A 23,602-nucleotide genomic window follows, 5' to 3' on the forward strand; every position below is an offset into this window, starting at 1 on the left:
ATCCCAGAGCTTTGGCTATAGCTGTGTTGTTCTCCTAGACTGCCTACCATTGATGTGCTTTAGAATTCCTACTTGAGCTCTGCAGGGACTTAGAGCTAGCTTCCCTGTATTTCCTTTATTCCAATCTGTCATCACTAACTTTGCACTTTAAAAAGAAAAAACAGAGCCGGGCGTGGTGGCGCACGCCTTTAATCCCAGCACTCGGGAGGCAGAGCCTGGTCTTCAAAGTGAGTTCCAGGACAGCCAGGGCTACACAGAGAAACCCTGTCTCGAAAAACCAAAAAAAGAAAAAAAAAAAAAAAGAAAAAACAGAATACACATTTTAGCTGATTCAAAATAATTCCTGAGAAGGCTTCCTTTGTCCTCAGATAACAGAAGCAGCTCTCGGTGGCTCCTCCCACAGAACCTGAGCTCTATCGCTGTGCTTATAGAGACACATGTCTGTTGCATAGACATGTGTGTAGATGACTATTTCAGCTTGGAGCTTTGGCATATGCACTGTGTTCCTGAGCTTACCATGAGCACACAGATAGTACTCAGTCCTCTCTGTCAGAGTGAGCCACTGAGCCCAAGCTGCCTCTTTGACTAGGCCTGTTCTCAGGCATCGGTATATCTTTTACATGGCTTATACTAACTACGACTATAGCCATAGGTGAAGAATTTGAGAAATTTGCCCTCATGGCCTGAAAGCATGCTGGGCCAGACACCTATGGGTTGGTACAGAACTGTAAAGGATGGGGATGAGAGAAAATAGGCCCAGATGGGGAGACAATAGAGACTCTGTGGTCCTTTTGGATGGTGGACCATGTGTGCAGCATCCTTCAGGATGCTGCTGTTTGTCTTCATCATGTTCCAATCTGGTCTCCTGACACACACTGGGAAGAACTGTCTTTTTCTCCTGCATCCATCTCAGGGCAGGCTATGTAAGCATTTGTTCCAAAGTAGAATTTTGGGAAAAGATGAACACAGAAACTTCTAAAGGTGTGGAGACCTGTATTTAACTAAATAGTTTTGAGGTAAGTCTATAAGGGGGAAGCAAGCCCATCTCTCATTCTATCTGAAGGAGGCCCAGGCTCACAGAGATCAGCTGTCCATGTGCCTGAGCCACCTGCTGTCCCTTACTTTCCAAAAGTGCAAGTCCTGACATGGCAATGATATGGTACAGCATGCTAACTGAGCCTAACCAGCCTATGCTGGAGAAACAAGGAACCTGAAAGTTATGTGCACACAACCATCAGTCTCCACCAGTAACAGAACAGTCACCTCTGTCAACTGACTCCCAAGAACAGTGACCAGTGATGGACCACCCTACCTCAAGCAGTAGATAGTTTCTCAGAGAGGTAAAGCCATCAGCCCAGGGCTATACAGCCTGTTGTGAGTGAGGCTTTGTGAGTCCAACCCTCATGTAGCAGAGACTCCCACATCATCAGTCCTGCCAGGATGATCTCTTACTGGGCACACTGATCAGATGCCTCCTCTGAGACAGCAGGCCCAAGGAGGAATGAGACCATGACATCATGATGGGGTCTGCTATGAAGGTAAAAGATAACACCGAGTTCTGAGTCTCACCTGTAGCAGGGAGCAACTTCCTGGGTGCCTGGGAGCCAACCAGAAAGGAAGCTGAAGCTACCTGTTAATTTTGCTGGTTCTGTGTTGATGGAGTTTGAGGAGACAGCCTGGGTTGGCAGGCTTTAGCTGGTTCAAGACTACAGGACAGGGATGGGTGCCTTGGGTGGCTGCCTGTGATGTCTTCTGTGGGATTGTTCAAGCTTTTCAACAGGCAGGTACCTGTCCTATCAGCTCAGGAAGGGCTTTCTCAGCCAGCACTGGAGGTCAACTTAAGCTTACCTGAAGATGTATGGAAAATGAAGGGTCTAGAGCATGGCTCCCTCCCCTCCTGACCTATCTTTCCCTCCCCCCCCCCCCCGCCCTGGTCTCTCTCCCTCCTCACTTCCCTTGCCAAGCCCTTTTGAGGCACACTTCTCACATCCTTAATTTACAGATCTAGACCACACAGCTTGGTGGTTTGTAGGGTATTTGAAGGACTTGGCCACCATTGCCTCTCTGCTTTGGAACATTTTATCTCTGCCAAAATGTTTCCTGGTTCAAACACCTGCCCCAGACCCACTCTGACGTGTCTCATTTCTTCTTTTATTTGGGGTAGATTGAGAGTGGACTGACCTAGGGACACAGTGACCAGTAAAGCAGACTCTCTTTTCTTATGACTTGGCATTTCCTTGTGATCGGTGTGCCTATGGGACATATTGGGGTCTCAACCCAGCTGCCCATTGCACATCAGTGATCAGAGTCCAGAACTTGTGTGGAATCAGGGTCAGGGTGGGAGTGAGGCACTAACATAACAGTAACAGGGCTCACATGCTTGGAAGCCTTGATGGTGTTGGACCCCTAACACAAGAACTTCAGTGACTAATTCATTAGATATTCAAAGGGTGACAGGCATATCTAGGTACTGAGTGGATTTCAGTTATTACAAATACTATTATCGACCCCTCAGTAACTGAAGGTTGCCCCTTGCTGACCTACTATGCATTTGTAATCAGTGTACACCTACTGTGGACAGCACTTACCTAGGTCTGAACTTGTATCTTTTTGTGTCTCCCACTATGCTAAACATATGAGAAGACTCAAGAAAACTCACAATATTTGACGTTGAAGATGTGGGTTTGGAGTATTTTTATGATTTTAGTCATGAAAGTTTAAAGCCAGGGTAAAAAAGCAAATTTTAGCTTTTTGTCCTCCTAATTGCCATTGCTGTTGGGGAAGCTTTTCAATCCCTCAAAATAGCTTTGGAAGATAAATGAGCAAACTTGGCTGGGTGCTAATTCACTCTTCAGAATCCAGTATGATTTATGCCCTGTTTTGTTTATTGCTCAAATAAGCAAAATCAGAATGGATCTTGTGATTATTTTGAGCTATGTGAAGTCCAGATCATTTTATTCTTCCTTAATCAGTTTTGTACCAATCCATCTCTACCCAGAGATGATTCATCCATCACAGAGCCCAATGCCCATTCTTCAGAATAAATGAATAAAGAAAGGTGAAGGAGGGGGTGGAGAGGGCACTAGACAGCCCCCAAATTAATCACCAGGTTACTTTGTGTCCCTACACACACATACACAGAGAGAGAGAGAGAGAGAGAGAGAGAGAGAGAGAGAGAGAGAGAGAGAGAGAGAGTTTCAGAATTATGCAGTATATGGTAGGGATCACTGGCCAGATTGTCAGGCATGTCCAACCTTTTAAAACTGAGACACAGGCTGGGCGGTGGTGGCACACGCCTTTAATCCCATCACTTGGGAGGCAAAGGCAGGCAGATTTCTGAGTTTGAGGCCAGCCTGGTCTACAAAGTGAATTCCAGGACAGCCAGGGCTATACAGAGAAACCCCGTCTCAAAAAACAAAACCAAAAACAACCCCCCCTCAAAAAAAAAAAAAAAAAAAAAAAACTGGGACAAAATGTTGTCATTATCATCACAAAGTCCACACTCAAGAACCACATAATTGAGTTACAAAACACAATAATAATGTTTTAAATATGTTTATGAGTTCTGTGCTTGGGCTGCATTCACAGCCACCCATGCCATAAGCCACAGGTCACAAGCACATGTGGCACGTTGGATGTGTATCAGCGGTTACTGCTGCTGCTTCTGTGTGAAGTGAGGAGCTAAGCCTCTGATTTTCTTGAGTCATTGCCTGCCACTGAACCTAGAGCTCACTGGCTAGACATCAAGCCCCAGGGAGCCTCTTGTTTCTTCCTCCCCGTGACAGGATCACAGGCATGGTGTCTTCCATACCCAACTTTTCCGTGCATGTTGGTGATCTGGACTTGGGTCCTGGTGTACAGCAGGAACTTTACACACATAGCCATCTCCCCAGCCCTAGTGAACTATGAGAGAGAAAATTTAAAATGTGTGGGTAGGGCCAGCAAGGCTTAGATGTAAGAGGGTGCTGGTCAGATGACAAGTTTCCATTCAATGTCTTGTCTCATTTGTGCTGGGGCCCTGAGGTTAGGAACTCAGACAGAATAGGCTGTGAGAGTAGGTGAAGTCCTGGCAGCAGGCCAGACCTTAGAGCTCATTGTCAAAAGAGCAGCCAGTCTGAAAAGGCTGCAGATCTGGGACCTCCTGGAACAGGCAGAGCCAGAGACTGAGAAGACAACAGTTGCCGTGGCAGGGAACTGAGAGCTTGTGGAGCAAGCAGTGACAGACACTCCCTTGTGGTACTGACACAGTGGTACATGGCACAACACATTTGTCTAAATTCATAAGACACAAACCTAGCCCACGAACCCCACAATCAACCATGGGAGTCAGTGAAAGATAACATAAATTGACAAATGTAAAATCCAGGCAAGATATTAATAATGTGGGTACATTACTGTCAGCTCTTATGAGAACTTAGAATGATTTAAAGCACAGTAGTAATAAAGTTTTCCCAGAATCAAAGTGCAAAGGAAAATTGTCTTGGCTACAGGCTGGCACAAGATGCATTGTTCAGACAAGACAAGGATGCTGTCTTGACACTGAGGGACCAGTGTCTATTAAGGTGTGCTGTCCTGAAAAGCAGGGAACCTGGCCAGTGGGATCCTCAGGAGGCTGATGCTGAGAAGGCCGAGATGATATCAGTGATATCATCCACAGAGGAAAGGAGGTGTGGTAGCAGACTGAAGAGGAGGTCTCCATGCCACAGCACACATGTCTCGGCCTCAAAAGGACAGAGGCAAGAAACAGGACTTGGCAATGGGAACCTCAGATGTAGTTGGATCTTACCTTGTGGCTCTGGTCACCTGCTCACCACAGGATCTCTGCCTGGATGCAGCCCATGCAGAGGAGTAGCAGATTCTTCCTGGAGGTCAGTCAGCACAGGGCCATCTACCAGCCTCACACAAAGGAGACAGAGGTGACTGGGAACAGAAACAGAAATGAAGTAATGGAATGAAATTGAGAAGCCAGAACTTACCAGAAGGCTATGACAGTGATCAGTGGCAAACTGAGTTACACACACACACACACACACACACACACACACACACACATAGAGGGAGAGAGAGGGGGAGGGAGAGGGAGAGACTGTGGTTCTGTGTAGCTCCTCAGTGGTCCTCCATGGGCCATCTATGGATAGATGGGGCATATTCAATAGAAACCTTGTGTTTACAACACTGAGCAGGGCTGTATAAGGGTCACCAGCGTGGGGATGGGGGGTGTACAGATGAAGAGAAATTGCAGAATATTCACTGAGTAAGGACACACAGTAGAGGGACACAGGGAGTGTCACCCTAAAGACTTTTATTTAGAAAGCAAAACAATGTGGTACTGTGGGATCCCAGTGTAAAAACAGATTTAATTCACCATAGCAAGTGTGGGTGATGGGATGGAGACCCTCAGCCTACCTGCCCCCTTAGGGATTCACCAATTTGCTGTCACTGCTGAGTTCCAGAGAACAAACTTGTCTATATGTCTGATAAGTTACTAACCCTTTTTAAAAACTTTCATCAGATAGTCATTACAATAATACTTTATCAGTACTCAACCCACTGGCCACACTAACTAAATGAAAATCTAAGGACACACACATGCATTATGTTGTGTGGCCAAATTACCTGTTGGTTTATCAAGGATTAAGCTGGCATCTGTGGAGCATGGCTACCCGTCTCTGTGTGCAGTGTAATACTGGATGTTATTCACAAGGCAAACATTAATGCTCCCTTTGTGGGACTGTGGAGAAGAGGGATTTGGACTGAGCTGCTCTATTGCCCCAAGGTCAGTGCTGTTAGGTTGGAATCCCACCACTTTCTGGTCTCTTCTCCTGAAGACATCCTGGGTGGGTTGCTGCAACCCCAGTGGGTAGCTCACTTTGGAGATCTTGGAGTCATTGGACTGACTTAGAGAGTTTGAGACTCACTAGCTAGGAAGGAGAGAACCACACCCTTTGGGTACTCTTGAGTTAATATATGTCATTTTTCTTGAGTTTTACAACATTCTTAGATGATGGAGACCAAGTTCCTACAGACCTTTAACCCATTCCACCCAGCCCTGTAGCTAGCTGACCAGTCCGATGGCTTCAGATTTCTTTGCTTCTTTTTCATAAATGATGTCATGCCTGTATATTTTCCTTAATCCCTTTAAGACGCCACAGCTAGTAGACTACACATGCTCTTCTGAGACTGTCACCCATCACTCTGTTGTGATTTATAGAAAACTTTGCTCTTTTCCACAGCCTTCCTGTGCTTTGCTGTGTGCTAACAAATAATAAATATATATTTTAGGATGTTTAAATGATTTTGTGCCTGTCAGTTCACTGCAGACCAATTAATCAAGCTCACCAGTATACCTGTCACCTCACATAGCCTTTTTTATAGCAGTACACCAGCAAAAACCTAATTGCTGAGCTGCAGAGGTGGCCTACAGTTAAAGCAGTGGAGAGCACAGGTTCCTCTTCAAAGGACAGAGAGTGATTCCCAGCACCCACCTAGGGAAGCTCACAACTGCTAGTAACTCCAACTCCAGAGGATCCAGTGCCTTATGGCTTCTGCAGGTACCCATTCACAAACACACACACATACATACATACATACATACATACATACATACATACATACACACACATACATGCACACATACATACATGCACATGCACAAATAAATATAATATATGTGTATGTATATATGGATAGATATAGATAGATATACAGATCATATATATATATATATATATATATATATATATATATGGACCATATATATTCATATATCCATCTATATGTTCCATATATGTATATACATGTGTGTATATACATATATATATATATATATCTTTGGTTACAGATATAGGGATGGTTCTGGAGCTTGTTAAGAACCCATCTGGATCTACACTGTCCAGGCCCCCTCTCCTCCTAGCTTCTCTGCTCCCCTGAGTACTGTCATCCCAGCTGCCTTCCCCATAGCTGGCCTCTTGTTTTCACACTCCCGTGAGGCACTGTGGAATCTTATGTTCTCATCTTCTCCTCCTCTCTTTCCTCCTATTTTTGTTTGTCTTGACTCTTACGGTGCTGTTGAAATTACTCTAGAATTTTCTGTGTTTGAAGCCCTGCTCATATAAAGGTCTTGTCCCCACTTCTTCCCTCTTGCCTCTTCCCTTTGTGGAACTCCTGAAACTCTATGTCTTCCTTTCCCAAAGACAACCTACATTCTTCTCGCTTGCTCTTGATTCACAAGCAAACACTTTCATGTCTCTCTCTGCAGTATAGGGACTATGCTCTCAGGGCAGGGTGCTCTCCTGACCATTTTGCTCCCCCAGAATGCAGATGCCATTCTACATGGGGTGATACCCTAAAAAATAAATAATGACTGCTCTTTCTACCTGTGGAAGACAGTAGCAGCTATAAACAATACTGAAATATTCAAGTTACAGCAGAGTTACAGATGTTTTTGTGGTGTTTTCTCATGGCTTTTATTTATTATGAAATTTTAATATATAGACAGTATTTTGTTGTCAATGAATTTTCCATGTCTGTAAATTAAGAATTTGAAATGTGGGACTTGGGAGATGGATCAGTCGAATGCTGCTATAAATGCATGAAGAAATTGTATTCACAGCACCAGGTCACAGCTAAGTGCGTGAGCTGTGATCCCAGCACTGGCTGTCAGTGACACAGGACCCCTACAGGTCACTCATTGGCTAGTCAGGCTAGTCAGACTGATGTCCTTCATGCTCAGTGAGAGACCCTGACTCCAAAATTAATGTGAAGAGTGATTGAGAAAGATGTCCATCATCAAGCTTTGGCTCCCACCTGCACAAGCATGGATGCATATGCTCCTGAGTATGTATACATGTGTACACAGTGCACACATATGTGTATATACACGTAGACACAACTGGAAAATAGCCCCAAAATGAAAAATGTAAGAGATGTTGAATGGAAAAAACATATTTCTATTCTTCTCCCTCTCTCCCTCAGTCTCTCTCTCTCCCTCCCCCCCCTCTCTCATTCTCTCCCTCTCTCCAACTCTTCCCCCACCCCCCAGTGTCCTCTCCCTCTCTCCTTCTCTATATCTGTAAAAGAATACAATTCATCCTGAGACCCACTGGCTTTCAAAGGTCAGAATGACCTGGCTTCATACTTAGAAAAGAATTATTTGCAGGGAGAGCTAATGATGAAGACATTGGGTGTGGGATTTATAACTGCTTGGCTGTGGGTTTTGCTTAAGTTTAACTGCCCTGGACATTAAAAAAAAAAAATGATCTATAGAATTCTCTGCATGTTTTCTCCTGATGAATATTTACCATTTGGATTAAGTAGCAGTGGACATAGTTCAGCTTTATATGAATTATGTACATCTGCAGAAATCTGGTGGAAGCTGAGTGAGACATATTGTTCAATAGCTAAGAGAAAGAGGAGAGTAAGACTGTCAGGCAACAAGTGGGAGCATAGTATATTCTTGGTTCCCAACATTGTGCTTTGTTTCTGTTTGTCTGTCTGTCTCCTCAGGGACCCTCAGAGTCTGGACCCACCAGAAGTCAGCAACGCAAAGCTTCAGTATGCAGGGTGGGGCCCAAAAGGCCAGCAGCTGGTAAGCAAGCTGGGTCTAGCTGCCGTATTTTGATTTTTACCATTTATGTTTTCCAAACTGTCTAAAATGTTTATTGCTGTACACTTCTGGTGTGTTTGTGTGTGTGTGTGTGTTTGTGTGTGTGTGTGTGTGTGTGTGTGTGTGTGTGTGTGTGTGTGTGATTAAGTTTTAGATAAATGCACCAAAGTACCTGATTATATAAAATCATTGTTTCTTTTCAGATAGAGAATTCTCATTTTAAAAATGGGTCATGATAGGCTAGAGAGGGCACCTATCATCCCAACACTGGGTACAGAGACAGGCAGACCACAAGGACTCCTAGGCCAGCCAAGCTAGTTAAAATGGAACACTGTTCATCAAGCGACCCTGTCTCAAATAAAATAAAATAAAATAAAATAAAATAAAATAAAATAAAATAAACCTAGAGAGTGACAGAGGAAGATACCTAATATCAACCCTCCAGCCTCCACATGTGTTTATATAGGTAAGCACACCTACCCAAACACACACACACACACACACACACACACACACAAACACACAAACACACACACACGCACACACACACACAAATGGCATATCATTACATCCCAAAGGTTTCCTTCACTGAGAAAACACCTTTGAAAACAACCAGGAACGAGTTCCTCTGGGCTCAGAGTTTCAGAAGTCTCAGTCCGTGGTTGGCTGGCTTCTTCATTTCTGGGCCCATGAGGAAGCAGAACACCATAAGAAAAGGTGTGTCGGGGCTGGTGAGATGGCTCAGTGGTTAAGAGCACCGACTGCTCTTCCAAAGGTCCCAAGTTCAAATCCCAGCAACCACATGGTGGCTCACAACCATCCGTAACAAAATCTGATGCCTTCTTCTGGAGTGTCTGAAGACAGCTACAGTGTACTTACATATAATAAATAAATGAATCTTTAAAAAAATAAAAATAAAAAATAAAATGCCTGACAGTAAAGCCGCTCTTCTCACAGACATGCTTTCCTCTCGGTGCAGGTCCTTTAAAGAAAGAAAGAAAGAAAGAAAGAAAGAAAGAAAGAAAGAAAGAAAGAAAGAAAGAAAGAAAGAAAGAAAGAAAGAAAGAAAAGGTGTGTAGAGGAGCAGAACTGTTCATCTTATGGCAGCCAAAAAGCAGGGGTGGGGTTTTGGGGTGGCATACTAGAAAGATGCATCCTTGGATGGCGTACCCTAGTGAACCAGTTCCCGCAGCTTCCACCTACTATTTGGCTTATCTGGTCATGAGTGAGTTGATGGGTTATTCCATGAATGACATCAGTGTCTTTGTGAGCCAATCATCCCTCAATGGTGCCACCACCTTGGAACAAGCTCTCAGCACATTCTCAGGCACCACAGTATATCCAAGCCATAATAGATCCTTAGCTCCCATATCTAGGGTACTTAGTTCAGTGCTGGACCTGTAACCATGTGTGTAGATGAAGTTCTTTGGAGGATTACATGGGAGCTATCAATGTGCTGCACATTGTTCTACCTGGTTCTGCAAGCTCACGCTCATCCCTGAAGGTTTATGGATAAAGTGGACTTGTTCATCATTATGAAGCTATGTCCTGTCAGCTGTGTCAGCCTGAGGAAGCCTCCAGAGCTGACATAGGCTTGACCCTTTGACATCAGTGACTTTAATGAACCCAAATAGGCAAAACTAAGATGTTTAAAGCCCTTGGAGTATAAAAGATGTCATATGGATTACTTTCCTTATTGTTGTTGCAAAATGCCTGACAAAAGCAACTCAAGGTAGGAAGAGGTTTGTTTACCTCACAGTATGAAAGCCCAATCCGTCATGAGGGGCAGGCATAGCTGCAGCAGCCTGAGTCATCTGCATTAGGAGGACCCCAGCCTCTGGAATGGAACCACCCACCTTTAAGGTGAGTCTTAACATCTCCACTAACCTAATTTAGAAATCCCCTAAAGATGTGCCAGGGGTGTGGTTTCTTGGTGGTTCTAGATTCTGTCAAGTTGCCCATTAATGGTAACTATCACAGACAGTGTAATGAAGAAGGCCCACAATGAACAGCCTTGGTGCAAGGTTCCCAGTGCAAGCTCATCACTGACTGACTATGGCCACACATGGCTATGAGTCTGTGATGAAAATGAGGCAGACAACTAAGAGAAGAATATGTATGTCATGACCACATTGTGACAGGTGTCACACCCAGGAGACCAGGTAATTGCTATGAATCCTGTTTAGCTTTGTTTCTAGAGACTGGGTCTCCCTGCACAGAGCTCCTCTGATATTTGTAGCTGTGACTCAATCATTATTTTCTCTTCCATTTGTAAGAAGATTAACTAAAGCTATTTTTAGCTGTCTTTTTCCTAAAGCATGATTGCATTTAAAATCCTGCAGCAGGTGTGAGCTGCCTAACATGGGTCTTCTTGGAAGAGCAGCAAATGCTTTTAACTGCTGAGCTATCTCTCTAGCTAGCTACACTGACCTCTTAAAGATGCAGGGGTGGTATTGGATTGGTGTTGCAAATGAAGAGTCATCTCTATTTCTCCAATGTGCAGTTCTATTTGCTTGGTTGCACCTCAGTGCCACTGTCTCGAATTAATTCAAATAAGCAGGAATATTGGGCCACAGAAGAATCTTAGCAATTCTTCAAGGGTCTAGCCAACTAGAGATTTCAGTGGGCCTAACTGGCCAAAATCAGCACGTGCAGGGGTCTGGGGGAGGTGGCAGCAGGTAGCACCTGTAGTCACAGGAAGCACCCGTAGCTTTTCCAGAAGCCTACAGCGTATCCTAGCACCTGAACCTTTAAGAGGTCATCATGGCTAGAGAAATGGCTCAGCAGTTAAAAGCATTTGTTGCTCTTCCAGAAGACACATGTTAGGCAGCTCGTACCTGCTTGCAATTCTAGTTCCAAGGACCTAAGACCCTCCTCTGGCTTCTGCAGGTACCTGCCTATGTGGTACACACACACAAATGAAATGAATCTTTTAAAAAAATAGTTGACTTATAAAAAAAATATTTTGACCCTTCTGTAGATATGGCTACTGCACTCCCTACTCCACAGTTAATAGCCCAGTGTGCCCAGCCTGGCACCCAGGCCCAGCCACAGTAATGAGGGAGGAAAATAAGAAACTGCCTCCTTATAGAGTGGTCTCTTTTCTGTGACTGAGAAAGGGACACCAATTCTGATTTCTTGCAGAGGTCTCTGTGTACCTGACATGTCACCTGCTCCTTGTCAAGCCATGGTTGACAATAAGCCTCTAGACATGCACCAGACCCATCCGACAGTGGAGGAGACAGGGCCCATGCTCTAGAATTCTATCCCACAGCATTTAGGGAAAGATGAGTCTATAGATGTCTCTCCTCACTCCTCATCAGGTCAGCCCCTTCCCTATCCAAAGCCAATGCACAGGAATGGAGACAGAGGATGGCAAACATGACCTTGTTTGACCTCCTAAAGACTAAGTAAGAACAAACAGAGCAGATGTCAACCTGACTGTAGCAGCTTTCCTGATAAGTCTTCTCCAACACAAACACTCTCTCAGCACCCCTGTGAGGTCCCACATCTCAATGTATGACTTTTTTTTGTCACACGTAATGCCATGTAAGATACTGGTAGGTCTCTCTCCTCACCCTCTGAGCATAAAAGCATAAAGCAAAGCATGCCTGGTGCTCAGTAAGTATTTCCTGGCATTGGAAAAAATGAATGCTTAAATGAATTGCTAGTGAATCAGTTCACTAGTATATGTGTAATCCTAACATTAAACATAAAATAATCCGAAGGTAGTAACTAGCTGTGATCTAGGACTGTGTGCTCAGCACTCACAATAAGGGAAATAGTACCCCCCTTTCTGTTTCAAGCAACTCAGTGTCCAATTAAGTATTCATTGCTGGCATTTGGGTTTATTGCTGTGAACCAACAGGCTCCTCGAATCATTGAGCTTAAATTAACTCAGAGACTTTTACTGAGTCCTCTGTGTACTGACTCTAAGAAGTATAAACTAACTATTGGGGTGGTTTGAATATGCTTGGCCCATGAGAAGTGGTATTATTAGGAGGTATGGCCTTGTTGGAGGAAGTGTGTCACTGTAGGTAGGCTTTGAAGACTCCTAGTGCTTAATATCTGCCCAGTGTAGAAGTAAAATCTCTCCTGGTGGCCTTTGGGTCAAGATGAAGAACTCTGGGTTCTTCCAGTACCATACCTTCCTGCAAGCTGCCATGTTTCCCATCATGATGAGAATGGACTGAACCTCTGAAACTATAAGCCAGCCCCAATTAAATGTTTTGCTTTATAAGAGTTTGCATTGGTCATAGTGTCTCTTCGCAGCAATGAAAACCCAAACTAAGACACCCATAGTGGGGAAAGAGTACTATAGGTTGAAAATCAGCAAGTTCAGTAATGGCAGATTCTTGGGGCCATGCAGGCAGGCTTTGAGGTTTCTGCTAACTACTCTTTCCCTGTTTAACACAAATGCAGCTGTGAAAATGTTGAAATGAATGTAAATGATAAAACATACAAACCCAGGAGGATTATCCTGACCTACTGTGTATCCTCACCTGAGAGAATCCTCACCACAGCTCAACAACCCCGAGGACAGTGAGTCTCTGAGCTGTGTGTCTGCAAAACAGAGTTGCAATCTGGAGCTTTGCAAGCATTAATCTGTTAAGTGACAGGCAACAAATCCTCACCATTTTATTTTTAAAGGTAAATATTGCTCCCAGCAGTAAATCTGCTCTAATGATAACAAGTCAGGCAGCAATGAGTGAATCTCCTTGGGGAACAGAGAACACAGCTGCAGTCAGACCCACCAAGGAGCTCTCAGAACCTCACAGCCCTACTATTCAGGGTGCTGAGCCATGCCTATGGTGTGAAACTAACAAGAATACTGCCACAGTCTTTCTGGTCATCCTTAATCTATACTCTATGTGCCTATGGTAAGCAGCTCTAACTTGTAGACAGCTTTACTGGACCTTTAGATCCTGTGGTCCAGAATGAATATACCTCCATAGATAGTCAGGGCCTTGTGCCCCACCACAGCACCAGGAGAAGCCAGGCAGGCTAACTCATACTTGTAATCCTAGTATTCAGGAATTCAGAAGTCTGAGGCAGACGGATTATAGAAGCTTAAGATACATAGTAGGCTGCAGCCCAACTTGGGCTTGATATGAGACCCTTCCTAGGGCAGGAGGAGAGGAGAGACAGGGCAGGGCAGGGCAGGGGAGCAGGGCAGAGCAAAGAGAAGAGGAGAGGGGAGGGGAGGGGAGAGAAGAGAAAAGAGGAGAGGAGAGAGAGAGAGAGAGAAAGAGAAAGAAAGAGAGAGAGAGAGAGAGAGAGAGAGAGAAAGAGAAAGAGAAAGAGAAAGAGAAAGAGAAAGAGAAAGAGAAAGAGAAAGAGAAAGAGAAAGAGAAAGAGAAAGAGAAAGAGAGAAAGAGAAAGAGAAAGAGAAAGAGAAAGAGAAAGAGAAAGAGAAAGAGAAAGAGAAAGAGAAAGAGAAAGAGAAAGAGAAAGAGAAAGAGAAAGAGAAAGAGAAAGAGAAAGAGAAAGAGAAAGAGAAAAAGAGAAAGAGAGAGACTATAAAGAGGCGAGGCAGACATTTCCCCAGGGGACAGCAGCTCTATTTGCTGACTAGTGTTACAGTTGCTCACAGCAGGGAGCTGTATCCTTATAAAAATGTTACCAAAGCTGAAGATGTAGAAAAATTAATTTGGCCAGATTACACAGGTTTCAAAGGGACATAGGCATCATTACAACAAGTGTGGAATTTCACAGGGGTCTATCTTCCTTGTTTCTCCTCTTCAGATAAGCTCCTGGCTGAGTGAGGAGCCTACGGTTTCTCTGCAGAGCTCTGACGCTCTGAGTCCCCACCTCCCTTATTTGAGGTATGCCTGTGCTTCCCACACTAATCAAATCAACTGGCTTAGAAGTAGCTTTGTTTTTGCTAGAGCCATTTAATAAAAACAGACAGACAGAGCCGGGACAAGAGCGTCCTTTCTTTTAGAATGCACAACTGGAGTCCAGTTGCTTTCTGTCTTGAGCAGGTCAGTGTACAAGCTTGGGAAATGTATGTGAAGTTGCTTGGGGTGAAGATGGAGGGGTTCTCTTCCTGTGGACTCAAGAATTATGGGAAATCTTTGCAGAGAGAGTGCAAAACATTAGACAGCATTGAAAATTCAGGACTGGACTCTGCCAGAGCTCTTAAGATCAGAGACCAAGAGATGGCTCCTCTCAGGTTGGCTTGCCACCTTGACAATGATAAATGAGCAGCTTTGAAAACAGCATTTAATAAGGCCCTTGGGAAATCTTCAGTAGCTCAGGATGTGAAAAATGACGAGCAGCCAGTGAAGTTGGCCAGGAAGCCTGTGGGTGGTGAGAGCCGGCTTCCAATACTGCACACCCCAAGGAGCAGATGAACAGCACATGTCTGTGAAAATGTTCGAGGAAGGAGTTCAAAGGTCTCACTTCTATCTGAGAAGAGCAGGATGCTCACTGTGCTCTTAACCTCCCTATCTGTGAGAGACTGGGTTAGCAGTGTCAGGTGACAGTTCTAACGCAGAATACAGCTAAGAAATCAGGAGATTTAAGTTAGACTTGATGAAGCACCCCATGGATTGTATGACTGTTTAAACCTTAGAATCATTAGAAAGGCCATGGACATAGAGTGTTGATGTGGTGGTTTTCATATGCTTGGCCCATGGGAAGTGCTGTGATTAGGAGGTGCCGGCCTTGTTTGAGAAGGTGTGGATGTATTGGAGGAAGAATATTACTGTGGGAGTAGGCTTTAAGGTCCTATTTTAAGCTCTTCCCACTGCAGAATAAACCCTCCTCCTGGCTGCCTGTCTAAGACATGGTTGTTTGTGGATCAAGCTCCTTCTTCAGCACCTTGCCTGCCCTGATGCTGCCGTGCTCCTGCCTTGATGATAATGGAACTCTTGGATTCTGGGAACTTGAGAGAAAGATGATCTCTTTTCCCAGTGACCTCTACCTCTAACAGAGAGCACTTATCTCATGAGCTCCCATGAGCTCTCAACCACTGTTTCTGTTTCTTCTTCCTCCCTTTCTCATCCCTTGAAATGGTCCCAACCTACTGTTATGTTTAACCACAATAGTGATATTGTGGAAGCTTATAAAAGAAAGCATTGAATTGGGAACTTGCTTATAGCTTCACAACTATCATGGCAGGGATGATGGCAGCAGACAAGTGGTCATGGTGCTAAAGAAAAAGTTGCTGAGAACATATATCTGATCCATGTACACAAAGCATATATAGAGAGAACTAGCTAGCTAATTGGGAATGGTATGGGGTTTTGAAACTCCAAAGCCCACCCTCAGTGACACACCAATAACAACAAGGCCACACCTCCTAATTCTTCCCAAATGACTGCAGACTAAGGACTCAAACATATGAGCCTATGAGGACCATTTTCATTCAAAACAACACAGAGAAGCTTCAGGAGGCAGGCAGTTGCTCTGTATGTGTGACCCTTTCACTTTTAACCAAGACCCTTATATCCTATAAAGATTTATTTATTTATTTATTTGTTTGTTTATTTATTTATTTATATGTATATGAGTACACTGTATCTGTACAGATGGTTGTGAGTCTTCATGTGGTTGTTGGGAATTGAATTTTTGGGGTTCTTTAGTTAGTAGATGCTTTCTTCATTTACATTTCAAATGTTATCCCCTTTCCTAGTTTCCTCTCTGAAAATCCCCTATACCCTCCCCTCCCCCCTGCTCCCCAACCCACCCACTCCCACTTCCTGGCCCTAGCATTCCCCTTTACTGGGGCATAGAATTTTCAAAAGACCAAGGGCCTCTCCTCCCATTGATGGCCAACTAGGCCATCCTTTCTACATATGCAGCTAGAGACACAAGCTCTGGGGATACTGGTTAGTTCATATTGTTGTTCCTTCTATAGGGCTGCAGACCCCTTCAGCTCCTTGGGTACTTTCTCTAGCTCCTTCATTGGGGGCCCTGTGTTCCATCCAATAGATGACTGTGAGCATCCACTTCTGTATTTGCCACGCACTGGCATAGCCTCACAGGAGCCAGCTATATCAGGATCCTGTCAGCATAGAACCTCTGCTTGCTCCAATCATTCCCACTTGCTCTGGTCAACTCTGTGGCTCAGTCCCTGCTTATATATTATATATATTATATATATTATATATAATATATATTATATTATAAATATAATAATAATATTTATTATTATATCTAAGTATATATCTTAATGAAATTTAATGAATGATATCTTTAATTAAATTAAATGATTTCTTAATGAAATTTCTACCCAGAAACACAGATGTAGGACCAAGCTACCCATTCTGGGCTTCATACTGCCTGCCTGATCCAAAGGTAATCAGGTCATACCAGCTTTACAGCAAGACCCCACTGCCCCCTGAGATCTGGCCTCCTGTCCCAACTGGGTCACTGTAATCATGACTGGCCCTGACCCCTACCCACATATGCTCTGATGTCTCAGCCCTTCTCCTTCCTTCCCCTTCCCCATAACACTCTTTACTCTGCATAGGCCCAAACTGGGGCCTCCCCTTCCTTAGTGACAGCAGTCCTCAGAGCCATGACCAGGTGGTAGTAGCTCTTCAGTCAAGTCTGTCTAAAGGTTGTTTGTCCCTTGGGCACAATCAACAGCTGAAGGGAATTGAGGGATTCACTGCATCCCTCCCATGTATGCAGAGACGCATCGTTCCTCCCACTAGACAGTGTGCCGACTCATTTTCTGTGCATCAGTGAAGGACTGAGAAAAATCTGAACTGAAAGTTTTCACACCCGTCTTGATTCACTGTGCAGCCTTTAGGTTTCCATAGTAAAGAGTGTTATAGTATTCTGTTAGAGTTGTGAAATCCATGTCAACACAGCCCCTCTCGAGGAGAGATGAGGTACCCCCACAATGTCAGGATGACCTGTGAATTGAACTAACATTGTGGGAGCTTATAGCCCCGAGGATGGAGCCTCTGTCCTGCAGCCATGGAGCCGAGCAGGCCTAGGGACAACAGATACCTTAGATGGCCAAGAGCAGGAAGAGTGGTCCAGTGACCACTGCTTCTGCCTTGAGCACTACACACTCCCAGGTCAGGAGCAGACAGGAGGACTGCCAAGCTGGGAGGGAGACTCCAGGAAGCAGGAAGACAGTGGCTTTGGAATCCAGAAGGCCCATCAGGAATGCCAAGGCTTTGCCACACTCCATCTCTCAGCCTACACCATTGGTGTAACTAATCTTGAACCTTAGTGGGAAAAGAAAACTGTCCTGTTATTTCTGTTTTACAAGAATCATTACTAAGAAGAGATTTAGAGTGGAAGAGCCAGGTTCAGATCTTGGTTCTGGCATTTAGATGTCAGTCTCAAAAATGTGACTTTAAGATGTCAAACCTCCCATAACATCAGGTTCCTCCCCTGGAAATGGACCCCAACCCTTTCCTACTGTCACCTCCATCAACAGTGTGGAAGCTCTTGTGACAGTGGACAGTCACTGGATTTACTGACTTTATTTATAGCCATGTCACTCAGCACCCACAGACCTACACTACCCATATCACCTAGTCGAACCATCTGTGCCACTCATCTCTGCAAACCATATCAAGCCAAGCTCATGGCCACCTGGCCCCCATGAGCCATAGAAGCTCAGATAGGCATGCCACCCAGCTCCCACTAGTCTCTTGAGATTTATGTCAGCACTGGACAGCAACAAGAACTAAGTGATGGAGGCACCCTGCCTAGAAAGCAGCTTTCCCATGGCCATTGTCATTCACTGGGGCCTGCCTATGCTAACGAGGGGCAGGAGCATTGTACTGAAGTTGAAAAACGTAGTGAGGAGAAGAGATTGATCTTTCCAGCGAAAAGAACATACTTAATGAAACACTATGTGTGCAGAAGACTGGACCAACGTGACATCACATTAATAACTTATAAACGCTAATCAGTTTGGGCTAATTTAGTATTCATTGTAAAAACATTTATCACAGGCTCTGAATCCATGAAAGTAGCCAAGAAATTAATATCATAGGAAGGAATTCACCTTCTGTGTCCTCAAATAAGGGGGGAGGCAGTTTAGCAAGTGATTAATGAGCTGTACCAAGGGTCCCCTTCAAATGTAAGGCATCTGTCATACTTTGCAGCTATGTGGGGCCAAATCACTTTAATATCCTCATGCATTGATGTAAATAAGGCAAGTTCTTGGCAATTGGCCTGAATGGATGGAGGAATCCAAGCTTCCAGGATCACGATTAAGGAAATGGGAGAGTTAGGACTCAATTATAGAAGATTCAGAAAGCTTGCTCATGCTACTCACCACCTCTCTGAAAGGGTTAAAAGGGTTAAAAGCTATGCTAGCAAATCCATCACTGTGAGCTTGTAGAAGAGGTCAAAATGTATAGATTCTAACCTTCTGTCATGCCACAACACTAGGAGAAGAAGCTAGAGGAAGTTCATTCATTAAACGATGTAGGATGCAGTAAAGAGACTGAAAGCAAACCTGTGCTGACAGACTCCTTTCTCAGGGGAAGCCAAGCTATGTGCACAAGTACATCCACAGCACTTCCATCTACACAAAGGATTCATACAGACTAGAGAGTCAAATGCATTTATAAGGGCTATTTGGGGAAACCTAACCCTTCTCCAGAGCCAGAGCATAATACTAACATTAACCTTAACCCCAACCTTGACCCTAACACTCAGCATAACTGAACTCCAGTCCTAACCCTAACCTTAACCCTGACCTCAACCCTACTATTAACCCTGACTCTAACCTTAATATTAACCCTCACCCTGACCCTAACCATGGCTTTGAAGCATTATCACACAAGCATTAAAAATTATGATTAAAAGAGACAAACTCCAGCCTGGGAGAAAACACTTGCAAATTATACATCTGAAATGGAGGGCAGATATCCAGGACAGATAAGGAGCTCAACCGTAAAAATATTAATAATCTGATTCAAAATAGGCAATAAGCCTGGACTGACCAGAATGGCCCACTCGTATATGAAAAAAAAAAAAATGTCTAGATGCTGGAGAGCTGGTAGCATGGTTAAGAGCACTGGCCTGCTCTAATGGAGGACCTAAGTTCAGTTCCCAGTACCAACATGATGGCTTACAACTGTCCTTTAACTCCAGTTCCAGGGTATTAAATGCCTTCTTCTGGCTTCTGTGTGTGTCAGGCACATACATGGTAAGCATATATGCAGGCAAAACATACATACATATTAAATAAATCTGTTTTTATGTAATATCAGAAGCCACTAAGGGAATCAGGCAGAAGCCTTAGGGAGGTATTGCCTCATTGCAGTGAAGTGGCGGTCATCAAAATGACAGACCACAGCAAGAGCTTGTGAAGATTCAAATTCAGCCTCATGGAAAACAGCACAGTGTAACTTCAGAAGACTGAGCAGAGAGCTATCATACCTGACCCAGCATTCCGAACTCTGCAGTCATGTATCTGTCAGAAAAGATGCCAAGGTATTGAAGAAGCGCCTGCACTTCTGGTTCACTGTAGCACAGCCTATACATATAGGCTGACAGTGGGAATAAAAACTAGCATGTACACACAATAGCAAACAAACAAACAAAAAAGCAGGAAAGCCTGTCATTTGTGCCAACATGGTTAAGAATGGCATTGTGTTAAGTGAAATAAGCCAAACACAGAAAGACAAAAGCCACAAGACCCCACTCCCAAGTCACAACTGAAATGGTCAAACTCAGTGAAGCACAGAGAGAACAGCTGTTACCAGAGGCTAAGAGAATAGCTAGAGGGAAGTGCAAAAAGAAACAGGCAAGCAAGGCAGTGGAGGTCATGCTTAATTATTGAATGAAAATTAGCCCTAGAGCACTGCAAAGAAAGCTGACCTCAGTGTGTGTTCCCATCCTCATCAGAGCTCCCTTCATGTAAGTGTGGCTGGAAGGGTGAAATACTGCTTATGAAAAATCAAACTTGAACAGAGTTCAACATCAGCCTTGGCTCTATTAGATTAAGGAGTGCTCATCTATGGAAGAGAAGCTAGGAGCAGGACCAGAGTTCTATGTCATGGAAGACTACATTTAAGGATAGTCTAGAGATAATGTAACAAGGCAGCGAGGGATTAAAATCACCTTTGTTACATTGTGAGGGAGTATGCAGCACAACTGTCTGCAGCCAGGGAGGATGCAGATGCTCAATGTCTAGGGCTATTGCTTGTGGCCTGCCTGGGACTGCATATCTGATTCCATGCTGCTAAGATGTTCTGTACTACACGAAAGATGCTTTTAGTCGTTGTACCATTTGGGTGGAGGTAGCACCATTCCCCTGAAATCCCAAAATCGTGTCATAATTGGAAAATGGCTCCATCTCCTCAGCTCGGGGAACAATCATGACCTTTTCTTCCATTGAGCAGCTGAAGATCCCCAGTCCCACCTCCTGCAGTGGCTAATCATACGCTCCTTTGTTTTATTATTCCACTTTTCACTTCTGAATAACTTTATTTCCCAGATCAAATGTGAGCTGTTCAAGGACGAACGATGTTTTCCATCACATTTGAGGCTCCTATGGCTCAGTAGTCAGTGTGGAGCAGAATATGGGGCTTCAACATATACTTGCTAAATGAATGATATTCTGTGGTGAGAGTAGAATTAAATGTCAAATTTATGGGTATAAGTTCCAGGCTTCATGGAAATTGGAAAAGATTGATATTATTACATAAAAGATTTTAGATTTAACAACTTGTCTGATGGTTAATTAACTCGGTGACTCACCATGAATAATCCTGAGGAAGGATACTGGAATCTTCAGCCAGAGTTTTTGTATTTTGCTGGAAATGTTTACTCTGTTACAAAAGACTCTAAGATAAGGGTATAAATTATCAATGTTGAGACTTGTCAGCAATAGGCTGAACTGAACAGAACAAAGGTCAGAGCTGGTTGAACTCCTAAGGCATGAGAGAAGACCTTATTCATAGCACATATGAAATGAAAGAGTCAGACCTTGGGCATCCATGTCCTCCTCTGATCCCTGTCCTAACCACTTTGGAGATGATATTGTAGGAGCTAATTTTTACATTGTTAAACAGGGATAGAATGGGTATAAGATGGGATGGAAAATATTTTTGCATCACTTTGTACAGTTCTAGGGACTGACCTAACTGGGTGGCAAGGGAGTGGAGAAATGGCAGGCACACAGAGATACAGAGAAGCTTAGGTGGACTGGGCTCCCTGCTGGAGAATTCACAGCACCCAGAAGCTCAGTGTATTGATTGTACACAGTTGAATAGGGAGGTGGGGATATTAATACAGATGAACAATGAGGCAAGCTTATCTCATCTCCACAGAACAGTCTCTGCAGAGGTAGTCTCTGTTAAGGGAACAATATCTGTAGAGGGTAGTCTCTGGGAAGAAACAATCTCTGTAGGGGCCAGTGTCTGTCGAGAAAGAGTCTCTGTGGGGGTGGGGTAGTCTCTGTAGGGGAACAATCTCTGTAGGGGTCAGTCTCTGTAGGGGAACTGTCTTTATAGGGAACAGTCTCTGTAGGGGGCAGTTTCTGTAAGGGAGCAGTCTTCATGCCACAATTTTCTATGGAGAAAAGCTATGATGAACATTTTTTTGCACACTGTCAACATTTGCACTTGGACCTCGAGGCTTTGCCATCCCTCTAGGCCTCATTTGGGAAAGGATTTGCCACTCCCCTGGGCTTGAGCCACTGGTCCTTGACATGACTGAGCCAACATCAACAATATACATTCACCAGGACTTTGCTCATACCTATGGTATTTGGTGCTCTTACATGCTGTGAGAACTTAGGGAGTCACTATGGTACACCCAAGCCTTTTCTACACAGTGAACTTCACAGACCTCCTCCTCAGCCACACTGTTAGTCCATCTGATTATTAAGTCAATCACAGGACCAGAAAGATGTCTCAGTGGGTTAAGAGCACCTAAGTTTGATTAAGTTAGGTGGCCCACAACTTCCTGTCAATTTGACACCCTTTTCTGGTCTCTGAAGATATTGTACTCATATGTACAAACCTACACACAAATACAGAGAGAGATGGGGGAGGGGGAGGAGAGGGAGTAGGAGAGGGGGAGAGGGAGAGAGAGGTATTAAAAAAAAATAAACCTTTATAAATACTAAAAAGCAGCCATGCTGCATTCTTTTAAAGGATGCAGCCCCTGCATATTGTGTCTCTGCTCTATGACATAGTGTTTCTTACAACCCAGAAGGCTCACAGAAGGCATGGCTATCTTATTTCTAGAGAAGAGCAACAGACCTAAGCAGAGCTAACAAGCAAAACCATTTTAATGGCAGAGCAAGTTTTATTTCTTGAGAATGTAAGGTAATGCAAATTTAGTTAAGCTATTTCCATTCTATACATATAGAATGGTCAGAAATGAACCTGTTGCTTCCAAGAGGGAGCTGTGTTCCTTACATCCACAAATACATGTTGCTGGGAGGAGCAGAGAATTCTACATATTTATCTAAAGACAGCCAGGAGCAGACTGGCTTCTAGGCACTGGGCAGAACTTGAACACTAGGAGTAGCCCTCAATGCCCACCTATATAGTGGCACACTTCCTCCAACAAGGCCACATCTCCCAGTAGTACCAATCCCCAGGCCAAGCATATTCAAAACCTCCACAGATATGCTATGATAGTGAGCCCTGCTCATTTCAATGAAATACATTCCTTTATAGTTTGCATTTTTCCTGTATTCTTAAAGAAAGCCCTTCCTAGCCTTAGTACTGAGACTCCCTCTAAGACTTCTGTAATCCCATGTCTCATAATTACATCCTTAATTCATCTAAAATTGTTTTGGGAATCCAGTATGAAACACCTTCTCTATCCTTTCTTCATGGGAACAAGCACTTGTCCCAGACCATTCATTGACAGTCTCTTTCCCAGATCTTCAGAGCCACCTCCACCTTTCACATTCTTTTGTTTGTTTTGTTTTGTTTTGTTTTGTTTTGTTTTGTTTTGTTTTGTTTTTTTCGAGACAGGGTTTCTCTGTGTAGCCCTGGCTGTCCTGGCACTCACTTTGTAGACCAGGCTGGCCTCGAACTCAGAAATCCG

At 44.0% G+C, this 23,602-nt stretch overlaps 1 protein-coding gene across 4 annotated transcripts in view; it reads left to right on the plus strand.

Annotated features, from left to right (window-relative positions):
- Dpp6 (dipeptidyl peptidase like 6) overlaps positions 1 to 23,602 on the plus strand; it is an 830,048-nt gene that overhangs the window by 651,499 nt on the left and 154,947 nt on the right. For all 4 annotated transcript variants that reach the window (XM_021163979.2, XM_021163976.2, XM_021163978.3 and 1 more), the window contains exon 7: positions 8,506 to 8,587. In XM_021163979.2, the coding sequence (XP_021019638.1) occupies positions 8,506 to 8,587 (82 nt within the window). The remainder of the gene's footprint in view (positions 1 to 8,505; positions 8,588 to 23,602) is intronic.

This window comes from Mus caroli, unplaced genomic scaffold (genome assembly GCF_978045245.1).
Source record: "Mus caroli unplaced genomic scaffold, Mus_caroli_1 scaffold_4, whole genome shotgun sequence".
Taxonomy (NCBI): Eukaryota; Metazoa; Chordata; class Mammalia; order Rodentia; family Muridae; genus Mus; species Mus caroli.